General features: G+C 32.6%; 1 protein-coding gene across 1 annotated transcript; it reads left to right on the forward strand.

The window, feature by feature from the left end:
• Positions 1-3,669: 3,669 nt before the first annotated feature.
• On the forward strand, positions 3,670-14,538 carry LOC132277413 (F-box/kelch-repeat protein At3g06240-like). Its single transcript, XM_059779276.1, has 2 exons — positions 3,670-4,578; positions 14,272-14,538. The coding sequence occupies exons 1-2, from the start codon at positions 3,670-3,672 to the stop codon at positions 14,536-14,538; spliced, it is 1,176 nt and encodes a 391-aa protein (XP_059635259.1).
• Positions 14,539-14,861: the final 323 nt, after the last annotated feature.

Consider the following 14,861-nt stretch of genomic DNA (forward strand, 5'->3'; position numbering starts at 1 on the left):
TCGCAAGCCTTGTTAAGCTGACAGGGTGATTAAGGATCAGTAATTAGTAATTGTTATTACGATTTATGAAGGCTTTTTGGTCCCTTGACAAAGGCAGTTGCATTCCTTTTTGGTCAACAATATTGTTGCATTTGACATGGATCTGGTATTCTGCTTCATTCTTAGTTTAGAAGAAAGTCTTAATAGTGTTTGCTAGAGATATATATACCTTTATTTCGTACATTACTGTGATTTCCAATTAATTGTTTTTAGTTTTGTGATAATGGCACTCTCAAAGGTGGAATCATAATGTCTTTTGTATACATAGGATGTGTGTCTTTTCTGATCACCCATGAATTTAACATATGATATATATATATATATATAAGGTATTTATGTTGTCAAGCGTGAGAACAAGGGTTTGAGTATGAGTGCAATCACTTGTGGTAAATTATGCCAAATGTTCTCGCTGCATCTAATCCACCACTTTTTGCATACCTTATGACGGGACCAACACAATTTATGGGCTTTACTTAACTTTTTTTTGTTAATTTTTATAAATATCTGAAATTTCTATAGCTTTGTTGCGTATTCTTTGATTGTGTGAATAAAGCATGTACATATTTTCTTTTTGTTTCAACTTTTACTCGTGTGCTTTGAGTACAATTTCTAGATTATTTATCACAAGGCTATTTGATATCCATCTTATCAGATCATTAATTAGTTGTGTAATTCTTCTTTGTCATATTTATTTGTGTTGTCCTTTGTTGTTTTCATGCTAGAACAAGTATCTTACTTAAGACTTGAATGGATATACTATACTGTTCTTTGATCATAAATATTGTTCGTATTGTGCAACTATCAACTCTCGTTTTTCATGCAAAGCACATGAAAATTTTAGTTTGTGAATGCCTAAATTATTGGATAAAACTATTCGGGGTTTTCTACCAACGTCTTCAACCTGTATTTAAGTGACAGCCTTAGACCTTAGCTTTGGGGTTGAGCTAGGTAATACAGTTAGTAGAGGCACTCCCCTTAATCATGTGGAGCCTAGATGCGAGTTACCCCATTTTCACTCTTTAACTCTGTTGACAGCTACATTGCCCACAACATTCCTTTTCTAGGTAGTTTGACCAAGGCCAAGTAAACGGAATATTAATGAAACTTTGTTAATAATAATTTTACCCTTATTTACACAGACATTCCCTATGATTTGTCCTAATTACAGGAATCACTCTTATTGTTTTGGAAATTACGCGAACCTCTCTTAAAAATGAAAATATCTTACACGGATCTCCCTTATGTGTGACGGACCGTTATAACTCTTGCAGTCTTGGAACTTGATAGAGAGCAATCCACTGTGGACATTATGGAAGATCAAATGCTGGATTCACTCCACTGAGGCACTCTTCCCATTGAAGGTACAGTTGTTTCTTTCTTATAATAGAAAGTAGATGCAGCTGTTAAAGCAACGCTTATAGGTCACGGCTCGATTTTGAGTTAGGATGACATCCAGCTAGCAATAGACTGGAAATCAAGGTCACCATGATAAATGCCATATAGATGTTGAAGAGTACGTTCCAAAACCCTAGCAGAGAAAGTATAGTTGAAAAATATATTGGCTGTGAGATTCTGGTTGATTGGAGCACATAAAGCAGAGGTGGTTGGTGTTCGTAGTGGCTATGCAATGTCATTCGCATTCCACCAATCATTTTGAAAACCCAGTCATTTTTAGCCTTCGAGACATGACGGATTCAAAAAAATTTGTGAGATGACCTAGCTTTTAATTTGTGGATGTAAACTTATATAGTCGGTCCATTTTTGTAATATTAATGAAGTTTTCTTCATAAATTTTCAAAAATTTAAAGTGTAAGATGAAAAAAAATGATAATAAATAATTAAAAAAAATCAGTGGGGATAAATTATAATTTTAGCGGGGTATCTTCATAAATTTTTTAAAAATTGAGATATAAAATAAAAATATAAAAAATCCAACCTATACCCCCACTAATCCTATGTTGGGTCTGTGCCTGCTTCCAGATTTGCCAAACAAATTGAAGCTACAAATCCTTTTAGGATCCCCCTATTAGAAAATCTATCCCATTCTTCACACTGATCTCTCCACCAACAATCCCAACAAGTTATCCTACCTTAAAGAAGGAAAGTTTCCACACTTGGATGGCTATAAACATCGACCGAACAAGTTTTTATTGTGAAAACATTGCCTGGAAAAATGGTTTATCTTCGACTATATTTTTAAACTATACATTCCTTTCCACTGTAGAGTTTACTCTCGAATATTGATGCACTATATGCCACCATTAGGGAGACTAGAGTGCTTGGATTGCTTGATGGACATAGCAACTTGATATATAGGCTGCTTCGACACTGAACCAACCATCTCTTGAATAAAGCCAAGTCTGACAATCAATAAGATAGTAACAGGTGTATGGGTCATGAGTCATATCAATGTCTATATTTATATCTATAGTATAAAAAATTTCTATTATATTTTGAGTTTCTACCATTTTAAAAGTGTCATAATTCTTTATAATAACATATTTTTAGTTTCAAAGCATATATTTATTTGAAAAATACTTGCTTACTCACTGGTGAATAGGTACTGATTAGGTATGTGACACACACAAATTATGACAATTGTCACTTACCAAAAAAAAAAATTATGACAATTGTCTTGAGAATTTTAAAATATAAATATAACAAAAATAGAATCAGAACCTAAGTCACATAAAGCGAGAGCGAATTCGAGAACGGGAGCATGAAAATGGCAAAATTAAGTAACAAATAGTGAGAATTTAAGCGAGTGCGTGCGTGGAGCGTGAAAGCGCGAGCGCGCTCAGAACGTGAAAGTGATACCCGTTGAGAAGAATTGTGTGACTTAGATCAGAACTGGTTTGGCCCATTTTTAATTGGATTAACATATCTTTTACCTCATCTTTAATATGATATAACACAATTTTCTACTTGTACCATTGTTCGATAGTACACCATCTGATCTTATACAAATCAAAGGCCTCGTACACCGTATATATTATATACCTAATCTTATACATTCTTGACCACTATCCCTATAAATATCAGGATATGTGTCTGAGCATTACCAAAAAAAATTGAATTGACATTTAGCAATAGTGTTTTGAAGGGTTGGTTTTGCTCTCTATCTTCTCAAAGTGGAGAGAATATGTGATTGATATGAAGAAAGATTGCTAGAATTATAAAATGCTTTCAATTTGTGCATAAAAATAATAATAATAAATAAATAAATAAAGGTTCTTGCCCTTTTCTTATCCAACTTAGGATTGTTAAAGTGCGAATGATGATTACTTTGGAAGTGGAGGTGAATGGCAATTTTAATAATATGATTTTTATATGTTTATATATATATGTATGTATTTATATTTGTACAGTTACGGTGGAACCCAAAATTTGATCATTCGATTCTAAAAAACAAAAATAATGCATTGTTTTAGGAAGATCTTATTTTTGGGAGGTATTATTTTAAGAAGTTTGAATCCTAATTTCACTCTACTTTAAAAGTTAATTTTGTACATATTAGACCGTATATATACACATAAGTCCGATACCAGGATTCATTCTAGGAGTAGGAATTGCCTTGTCAACTTTTTAAATTGGACTGCCAAAGTCTCAAAACCCTAACAAGCAGTGAACATGAGGAAGAGAGGACATTATCAGTCCATTGAAGCGCCATTGTCGAACAACATTCCCGACGATTTGATGGTCGACGTTCTCGCCCGACTTCCAGTTGCGAGTTTGCTACGCTTCAGGTGCGTTTCGAAACGATGGTGTGCCCTAATCGACTCCCCTAACTTCCTCAATATGCAACTCAATCAATCACTCACAACCAACACTAACCACAGTCTGATTTTTGAATACGACGCCTCCCCAGACCACGACCTCGGTTCTGCAGGATTGGATTCTCTGGATGATATCTGGAAACATGATGACAATATTGTTCCACCGGTAAAACTTGAGTACCGAGTAGAAGAACGTTTTCATATAATAGGTTCTTGCAATGGCTTGATCTGTTTGATGCGTGATGATGATTGGTATAATTGTGGTACATCCCCCATTTTGTTTAACCCTTCCACTAAGAAACACCAGATTTTACCTTCTACGCTGCAACCTTTTGCAGATATTTTCTCCCAAGTTTTTGGATTTGGGTATGATCCTGTCAATGACGATTACAAGATTGTATGGGTAGCTTATGTTTATGATGATAGTGATTTAAGCGCTGATGCTCCTTTAAACTCTTGTGGAGCAGTTTTTACTTTGAGATCAAATAAATGGAGATGGATTCATATTCAAGATGGTTTCCCTCATCTATTTAATTTTTCTGGTGTGGTTTTTAATGGTGCTTTGCATTGGGTGGCTACTCGCCGACCCAAGTCAAATGTGGATAATTTTATTTTTGCTTTTGATCTTGTGGCTGAGAATTTCCGAGAGGTGAAACTCCCAAGCACATCGGGTTATCGGTCGGTGACTTTGGGTGTTTCCGGTGGATGCTTGTGGGCGGGTTATATTGATTATGATTACCTCGTTGAATTATGGGTTATGAAGGTGCACGAGTTGTGGACCAAACTTTTTCTTGCTTTCCATTTTCAAGTAAATAAAGATCCTCATTGGTGCCAAGTGAAAGTTTTAGCTCATTCAAAGAGCAGCAGCCAAGTACTCCTAATACAAATTAATAGCAGACTTTTTTGGTTAGACCTGAAACAGCAAAGACTCGTGTTTCTTGGCATTCGTTCATGTGGAGCAGCGATTTGTATAGCGAGCCTTGTTAAGCTTCCCTATTATCAAGACTTACCCCAAGAAAAGAAAAAAGAAAAGAAGAAAAAGAGAAAAAAGAAGCAGCTTTCCTTCATCAAGTTATGAAGGCCGTTTGGTCCCTTAACAAAAGGTGCATTACTTTTCGTCCACTTTAAGTGTGCATTTTGGTGTGGATTTGGTATTCTCCTTGATTTTTGATTAGAAGAAAGTTCGAAAATAATATTTGAAAGACACTTGCATCAAGTAGTTAATTGTGATTGCAAAATCAAAATTTCAGTTTTTTATTGCAAGATTTGTTAATGGTGAGCATTCCTATAATTTATACTGATTGTTACCTCAAAGGTAGAATGTTAATGTGGTGTACTAAACATAGGAAGTTCTTATAGTTCATATTGTCTCCTCTCAAGTTGGATGTTCTTTTAGTTCTAATCGTATTCTCTCAGTCCCCGTGTGCATGAAAACAATCGTTCAAGTATATATGGGGCACTCACTTTTGGAATAATATGCATAAAGTTCGGTTTGCGTCCAATCTATAACCTTCATCGCATGTTAATACTTATCATTGTTTTGTTAAGCTTTGTCTATTATCTTAAATTCCAATCTCTTGTATATTTGGCATAAGTTATGAAGTTAATCTAATCTCTATCAGCTAATTGATTGACATTATATGTTCTGTATAAATCAAATTTAATTTTTTTCTTAAACATTAATCAAATATATATAAATTTTGATTATTGGTATATAATATGCATGTGTGTTGATTTCTTATTGATCCAATGAGCCAGGCGATCAACATGATGACTAGGTGGACTTAGCTAGACACTATGAAATAATTTCTCTCGGAGGATGAGATAGTAATTTTTCCAACTCACTTGTACCCCAAATATGTGTGTAGGTTGCTGAAAAAAAATATGGGTGTAGGTTGAATTCCATTCCTTAAATAGTTTCATGTTTAATTTCATCCAACCCAATAGTTTCAAAAGTTTTGGTCCCAATAGCTAAGACATGCAAAAGTTTTCATCCAACCCAAGCCGAATGAGAAAAATAAAAAGTAGAATGTGAAGTGCTAACCGGATGTTATCATATAGTTTTGTTGTTTCATACATGATAATGAATTGTGGTTTTTAAGGTTCTCAAGTTTTACTTATGTTTATTATTTTAATTGGTAACTTATAATACAACTTTATTAAATTAGAAGTTGTATTTTAATTGGTCCCTTTTATCCCATGTAGAGTAAACCGTGAGGAATCCTGTGAATAGGATTACACCCCATGAGGTTAGATCATATTTCAGTTATATGAAATTTTTGATTTCAAATTTCACTTATATTTGAATTAGTGGTTTAGCATTTTACTTATACCCCAAATGTCAATTTTTGGTGAGTTCATAATACTTTTGAGATATTAACTGACTATGCTACCCTTTGACCACGTATTGACTATTTTTATGCCCAAACTACCCCCAACATGCCCAAGAGGGAGAGGAATATCCACGTCAGCCAAATACTTCCCACATAAGCCATCTTCTCTCTCAAGCGAAATACTCCAGCGAAAGACTTACACACATAAGCCATCTTCTCTCTCCTACAATCTCTCTCTCCACAGACCCATCCCGGTGATACCGATCACCCTTTGTCACCATCAACGTCATGATCGCAACAAACATAAACCCAAGAAGGCCACATCAACAACAAGAACCAGTCACCTACGACCGTTCAACCAATTCAACTTCAGCGGCGTCACCTGCAAAATTGGAATTTAAATGTTATTTTATGTGCATTTTTATTTTATTTATTAATTTTATGAATAAATGCTTATGTGGCAAATTGTTTATTTGTGTGTATTAATTGATTTATTTGTTAATTATTTATTTGCGTTTATTATTTTGGTTTAATTGCCTTAGTTGAATTATTTAACATTATTTGCATTAATTGACTTAATTGGATAATTTGATTTAATTGATTTATTATTGTTTTATTAAATGGAATTTAATTGTAAGTTTTTGTTTATGAGCCGAGTGAGTTATATTAGGGTTTTATGTGAGCCTAGGGTTAGTTTGCCTATATATACTCATCTAAGGGATTTGCCTAGGGTTTTAGAATACCATTACGACACAGTAAGGTGGTGAGAAGTTTTGGAGCAGTTGGGAGGAAACAGAGAGATAAACAAAGGTGTCGCCGGAGAATTGAGACGGGGAAAAGCTAAAGGCAAGTTCTAACCTCATCTCTTTCCCTTTTACTTGTGTTCTTTACATGCCTAAGTAGTTCCAGGAAATCGTTAAATGAAATTTAAAACTGACTTTGCATGTTTAGAACTCCTTATAACAGTATGTGCTGGAACTTGTTACGAACTGTTTGTTTTGGATTTAACTGTGCAATTGTTCTTTTAAATTACTGTTAATTAATGGTAGAAGGGGTTAGATGGGTTTCCTCTGGGTGGTTTTGAACACAAACAAGGGTGTTAAAAGCTGTAACACAGAAGAACGGAAGTAGTGCAAGCAAACGGAAAAGAAGCAAACGAATAGAGGAGAGGGAGAACTGGAGGCGGCTCCAAAAGACGATGGAGTCGGCTCTACATGGTGTGGAGCCGGCTCTACCATGGTCTGGAGCCGGCTTAAGCATTGGTGGAGGCGGCTCCACCTTGTGGGAGCCTGCTCTCCTCGTGTGTTTCCAGTTTTGTGAGTTTTTGAGAATTCTGGGGCTGGTTTTGTTATGGCGGAGGTGTTTAGGAGCTGTAAATAGGATTTGGGATTGATGAGTGGGATTAATTTAGGTCTTTAGAGGGCTCATTAATTCATATTCAACCAACCAGTAATGTTGTTTAGAACAATAAAGCAATTCTAAGCAAACCAGTAAACTGTTTTGGGACTTAAGATCTAAACCACACAGCCTTAGTTGTAGCAGTTTATTTGGGAATGGAGTTAGGCTCTGTTCAGATTTCTGTGATGGATTATAGGCATGTAGGACTACAGAATGAATTACATACCTGTAAGGGATGGAAGGTGTGCATTTACATTGAGTGTATTGTTCACACTTGGACAATGGTGGAGTAGTATAGGATAAGTATGCAAGTTTGTAAAACAAATCTATCATGTTTATTTGGATTCATTTAAGGGTTATATATATTTGATATGTATTAAAAACTATGGTACTGGTTGAGGTAGGGCTAAATAAGTTTACTAATTAACAAGCTTTTGTCATGCATAATGTGAAGCAGTTCATATTTACAATTTATTGAGTGACCATGGACTTGTTGGATATACTATAGAGTGGATAATTACATTTATTATTTGTATGGTCAACTGTGAATGTTGGATTACTGCAGGATAGGTTATATAGCTGATAATTGCATTTATTACCTGTGTTGTCAATTTAATTGGATGTCAGACTAGAATTAATTGAAGCATTATATATATATATTTTCTGTCAATTAACGGGATGAATGCTGGATTTGAACTTGATGATTTAGTAAACTTTGTCTCGTTGGTAGATGGATGGATTATGGATTGTTAGTGGATAAACTGTTTCAATTCTGTATTATCAACTATATGGATTATGTGGACTTTCTTTGATGAACTGCTCAAAATGTTGCATCATTACGGATCATTTGCATGGTATACACTGGTATGGGACGATGGGATACGGAGGGACGGATTAGATCAAAACGCTTCATACATACGGAATGGATTAACTAAAACAGTTAAATCCTACATGGTTTCGTGTCCCGTCAACTAAAACAGTTGAACGACATACTGGATGGTTGTTTATATTTCTGTATTAGGAAGGATAGGGTTTTAACTAAAACGTTTAAAATCCTGATTAAATGTGGTATCTTGAGCGACAAACAGTTGAGCGGCACTACATTGGTTTGGTTGAGAATTTATATATATATAAATTATGGTACCGCGATCTGAGTTTGAGTCTCACAGTCGACGGTTAGGGTGCGTATATGCAGTAGGATGCGTAGCTAGCTATGTTGGTTGAGGTATAACCTGTTAGGCTTAGGTAGTCATTCCCACTCAGGTGCGTATTGCATGTTACCTTCTATTTAGGTTGAGACCCCCTCCATAGTCTAGTGAGAGTCCTGTAGTGTGAATATACTTATGTAAGGACTATTAGCTATTGTTGAACTGATTAGGATGTATATGCGTATCGAGTATCTACTTGGATTGTAGTTAGGATAGAACTTGTTCGTGGGCCTGACCCACTATTATTTTTCAGGTAACGGACGATTCCAGGTCTTAGATCTTGTTCGTGCTGAGTAGAGACGACTACTCATTCTACCAACGATGTAGGAGGTTCTTCATGGTTTAGCAGTGGACTTCTTTTTAGTTGTTCGCTTTCTAGTATTGGCTTTTGATTAGGGGTCCACCAGATGGATTCCCGAGTTGTATTATAAATGGAGAAGTTGGATGTAACAGACTAGTTCTTATTTATAAGATTTATTCTGAAGTTTTCAATAAAGGATTTTCATTTAGTTTCTTTCCAGCGAATTTTATTTACTCATGTTTATCTTAATTATATTCTGTATTCGATTATTGCTAATTTGTTTGATATCATCGGGTAGTCGGGCGTGGGCCTGGCCAACCCGCATCCGAAAATCCGGGGGTATTACAGTTGGTATCAGAGCACTCCAGGTTCTAGTGTCCTTAGGAGTGTCTTTCGTTAGAAGTCTTCCGCGTTGCGTCTCTTAAAACTTAGAGCTATGTTAGGGTTCATTGTACTCTTTTACGGTTCGTTAGGAGGAGCAGCTGATGTCAATTATATTCTATAAGTATAGAATGGTTGACACTAGAAGGAGGATGGGGTCCGCAGCAACAGCGATTCAGACCCAAAGGAGTAAAGGAGTATGTTATCAAGTTCTTTATCAGAAGCAGAACCCGTCAGCTCTTTGTCCACAGACGATAAGTTCATTATTGCTGAAAAATTATCCCAAACACTGAAAATTCACCCAAACTCACCGACGTCTTCCAAGTTCATCATCATTGTCGGTGGTTTCTTCAGTGGTCTATGCCACTGCCGCTTCCCTGTCGCCGTTCAGATAGTGAGGTGGGAATGTGGTCGGTGTGAAAGTGAGGACATAACATGATAATTTAGAGATGAGGATGAAATGAAATCAAAGGCTATCACCATCAAAATGACTGGCCATCAACAATACTGTCCTTTGAATCTCATAAAAATAAATTTAATTATATGTTTAGTATAATTAGTTGATTGACTTTTTCCAAAATCCCAATCGGCAGTGAAATCATTGACAAAGAATCTTAAGAGGATTGGTCTGCAGGGAGAGGAGACAGAAGGTGCTGATGTGTGAGTTTGGACGGTTAGGATTGATAGGGACCATTAGTGATACGTGTACAAACAGTATATATGTATACACACACAGATGAGCCTTTTTGTCATTTAAGATTTTATATATTTTGTATTAAAAAATTAAGGGTAAAAGGGTCAATTCGCAAGCAAAAAGTAAATTGGGGTGCGAGTGCAAAGTAAAATAAAAATCTTCATCTAGTTGAAATATGACCTAACCTCAGGGGGTGTGAGTGTAATTTACCTTTGTTTAATCGGTAACAATCACGTGGAATCCATTGTAGAATAAGATTATTATTTTAATTGATAACTTATGTTTGTATTTTAATTGGTAATTTATTATACAATTTTATTAAATTAGGAGTTGTTTCTTAATTAGTAACTTATTTTTAAATTATTTTATTATGTATTTATTTTTAATTAATAATAATGATTTGAAATTCTTGACACTCCTTGTACTTTTAATAATAGTACATATAGATATATATACCATTCAAAAAAAAAAAATAGTATATATAGATATACTTATTAATAAATAAAAAAATAAATAAATAAAAACTTGGAATGAGGGGGACGACGCAAAAAAAAATAATAAATAAATAAATAAAAAGAGAGAGAGAAAAAAAATAGAAGTTAATTCTTTGGGCCTACTAAAAAATTAAATTTTTTTTTGGAGATAATAATATATGAAACTTAAAAAATAAAATAATAATAATAATAAAATAGAACCTTCTACTATTGGTTGGGGTATAATAATAGAAGGAAAATAAAAAATATTAAAAGGTAATAATAAATTCATTTTTTAAGATTCAAAGTTAATAATTATATTCTTGTACTCAAGTTTTGCTAAAGTTTTATTTTTTTTCAATATATAATATAACCGGTCCAAACTATATACACTCATTAATAAAATAAAAAAAAATAAAGAATAAATATAAAACTTGGAATGAGGGGAACAAAGTAAAAAAAAAAAAAATTAAATAAAGATAAACGAGTTAAAAAAAATGGTTAAATAAATATAGTAAATAGAAGTTAATTCTTTGGGCCTACTAAGGAAAAGGTTGTATCTTAGGCCTTGGAGCCATTTCAAATATAAAGCATAAGTTGTATATTCAATTTTTATTTCACGTGTCATGCTTATCCACACACGTGGTATAATTATTTCCCTGCTATGTTCCATTATTGGGGTGCCTAGATTTCAGTTTTGAGGCCTTAGGATGCATGGTATAGGTTAGAAATGCAGAAAGGCATTCCCAGTGAGGTTTTTTAACAAATTTCTGGCTTATTCCCTGAAAGAAGCCGACTCATTTAGAGAATGAGGCAACTCAGTTCATTTGGAACCCATTATTTGAGAAAAATTGCTCTTGGTCTAAAGAAGACGACTTCTTTGACAACTGAGTCAACTCAGTTGGCAAAGAAGCCAACTCAGTTGGCAACTAAGCTAACTCATTCCTGCTACTTGTCAGATTTGATATTCTGTTTTCAAACGACTATATCTCACTCATTTTAACTCCAAATTGGGTCAAATATGAGTCTAATTTTAAGGTTTTTGAGTCAGCTTTCCAATGGTACCAACCTCAGCCACAGATTTCATTATAGAGAGAGATTTTTTACCATTTCAGTGTAGCATATTTTGGTAATCCTTGAAACCAAAGGGGGCGGGCGTGTGAAATCACAATTCTTGTATCTAAAACCTTGTGGTATGGAGTCAAATGACTAGTTAGATATATTTTGATCTTGTATGACTCACTCTGAGTCATTTCATTGATTTTTATGCCTGGATTGACCATTTTATGGGTGATTACGGGTTCAGGTAGGGACTCGGTTGGTGTTTCGGACTCCTGGGTTTGAGTCGTTATAAAAGTACCATTCCAAGTTTTATAAAATTGCAAGAAATTTCACCAATATGATTTGAGGATTTTTAAAAAAATTGAATTATTTTACGTGGCAGTACAAAATTGATTTACCCGGTCATGTCACCCAATCTTAAAGCGATGAATTACACATCCTCCACACATATGTTACTCAAGGACTGATGTGACATTCCCTTTGGTTGATAGTTAAGCTCCATATAATTTGAAGCCTTGGCGAAAAATATAAAAATAAAATTTTAATGTAAAATATATATTAATATAAAATAATAATTAATTTTGTTTATTTAAAAATTATATTTATTACCTATTTAAGATGCAAAGTTACTAATTATATTGTTGTATTCAATTTTTGCTAAAATTTTGTATTTTCAGTATATAATAAACCCTTCTTGCCTTGTAAAAAATAATAATAACAATAATAATAAAAAGTATATATATATATATATATACATTTAGTTAAAGACACGTGCAATTCAGTCGTTACATTAATTTTTAATATTTAATTTCTAAACTTATTTTTAAAAAATTACTTGGACTTGGACCAAAGGAACATTGTATAACAACTTCATCACAAACATGAAAAATTATAAGGAAATCAACATCAATAAATAAAATAGAAAAAGTTCATAAATAATAGAATTAAATATGAAAATCATAAATAAATAAATAAATATATGCTTTCTCCAATATTGTTGGACTCTGCAATTACTACAAATTATAGTATTTGGTGATCTCTGCAATTACGACAAATTAGGCTTATTCAAAAAAATAATAATAATAAATAAATAAATAAAAGGAAAGAAGAAGAAAAAAGTACTCATCATCAATATCATTAGACTTATTCAGAAATAATTTACAATACTTACATACCTCTGGTCTCATTAGATATCTATTCTTACTGCTACGACTCTGCTATTATCATTATACCTAATATTAAATTTGGGGTTGAATTGAACAAAAAAAAAAAAAAAATTTGTCATACAAACGAAGGTAAAATTGGGGGAAAAAAATATATATAAGGTAATTTTTACATACCTCTTGTCTCATTAGATATCATTATACCTAACATTAAATTTAGGGCTAAATTGTAAAAAAATAAAAAAATAAAAACTTGTGAATTCTTTTTAGACTTAACAAATGAAACGGATGACACAATTTTTTTGTAATTTCTCATCGTCCCTTTCTGTGTATCGCCTGTGTGTGTAAGCGATCCCATGTAAAGTAAAGTTTGGGGTTGAATTGAAAAAAATAAATAAATAAATTTGTCATACAATCGAAGATAAAACCAGGAAAAAATAATATAAGGTGATTTTTACATACTTCTTGGTAACTTATGTTTATTATTTTAATTGATAACTTATGATACAATTTTATCAAATTAGGAGTTGTATTTTAATTGGTCCCTTTTATCCCATGTGGAGTAAACCGTGGGGAATCCCGTGAATAGGTTTATTAGTTTAATTGGTAACAATTCCGAGGAATCCAATGTAGAATAAGATTATTATTTTAATTGATAACTTATGTTTGTATTTTAATTGGTAATTTATTATAAAACTTTATTAAATTAGGAGTTGTTTTTTAATTGGTAATTTATTTTTAAGTTATTTTATTATGTATTTATTTTTAATTAATATAAAAGATTTGAAATTCTTGACACCCTTTCTACTTTTAATAATAGTATATATATATATATATACTATTCAAAAAAAAAAATAGTATATAAAAAACTTGGAATGAGGGGGACGACGAAAAAAAAAAAAAAAAGAAGGTTAAACAGAGATAGAAAATAGAACTTAATTCTTTGGGCCTACTAAGAAATTAAATTTTTTTTTTTTTTTTGGAGATAATAATAATATATGAAACTTAAAAAAAAAAAAAAAAAAAAAAAAAAAAAAAAAAAAAAAAAAAATTAGAACCTTCTACTATTGGTTGGGGTATAATAATAGAAGGAAAATAAAAAATATTAAAAGGTAATAATAAATTCGTTTTTTTAAGATGCAAAGTTACTAATTATATTCTTGTACTCAAGTTTTGCTAAAGTTTTATTTTTTTCAATATATAATATAACCGGTCCAAACTATATACACTCATTAATAAAAAATAAAAGAGTAAATAAAAAACTTGGAATGAGGGGAACGAGTAAAAAAAAAAAAAAAGGTTAAATAAAAAGATATAGTAGTAAATAGAAGTTAATTCTTTATTAGTTGAGCTATAATAATAGAATAAAATAAAAAATTTCAAAAGGTAATAACATAAGAAAATAAAATTTTCTAAAAGTGATAGTAAATAATTCTTTATTAGTCGTGGACTAATCTTAGCTTTGCCATTCCAAGGAATCGTGTGAAGCCTTTGGATTTCTCAAACAAGGATAATCTTCTATCTAAGATAGATCATTTCTTACTTGTATCTAATGTAGAGAAAAAGAAAAATACACATAGATATTTAGGAATTCCCTGTGATTCTCAACTCGGTAGCCTTAGATGTTATGATCAAGATAATGATGGAGAGACTTTTATGCTTGTAGTTAAGGATGCAGAGATTTTTCTGGAGAGCATTGTTTCACCCTGATAAATTTGGAGGCAAGAGATAAGAAGACTATATGTTGTTTTCAGAATTGTTTTCTTATTTGGTCATGCAATACATTTTGGTGCTGAAAGACCAGTGCAGATTGAGGGTGAGTTTTGGTTATTAATTTATTTATTTTTAGTTTCAAAATTCTTATTTGGTCATGCAATACATTTTGGTGCTGAGAGACGAGTGCAGATTGAGGGTGAGTTTTGGTTATTAATTTATTTTTTAGTTTTATAACCACATATATATATTTTTTTATTAGTATAAAGAAATTACTGATTCTCACAAAGTCAATTTAGAGACGATAAGAACGCTCTCAC

The sequence above is a fragment of the Cornus florida genome, unplaced genomic scaffold (assembly GCF_030987335.1).
Source record: "Cornus florida cultivar Cherokee Brave unplaced genomic scaffold, ASM3098733v1 CherokeeBrave_3.0.0_Hap2_Chr01, whole genome shotgun sequence".
Classification (NCBI taxonomy): domain Eukaryota; kingdom Viridiplantae; phylum Streptophyta; class Magnoliopsida; order Cornales; family Cornaceae; genus Cornus; species Cornus florida.

Bases quoted from the DNA above. Each gene is read 5' to 3' on its own strand.
- LOC132277413 (XM_059779276.1), top strand. From the start codon at position 3,670: ATGAGGAAGAGAGGACATTATCAGTCCATTGAAGCGCCATTGTCGAAC. The intron at 4,579-14,271 runs GTGCACGAGTTG...ATTCTTTATTAG, and splicing joins TTGAATTATGGGTTATGAAG to TCGTGGACTAATCTTAGCTT.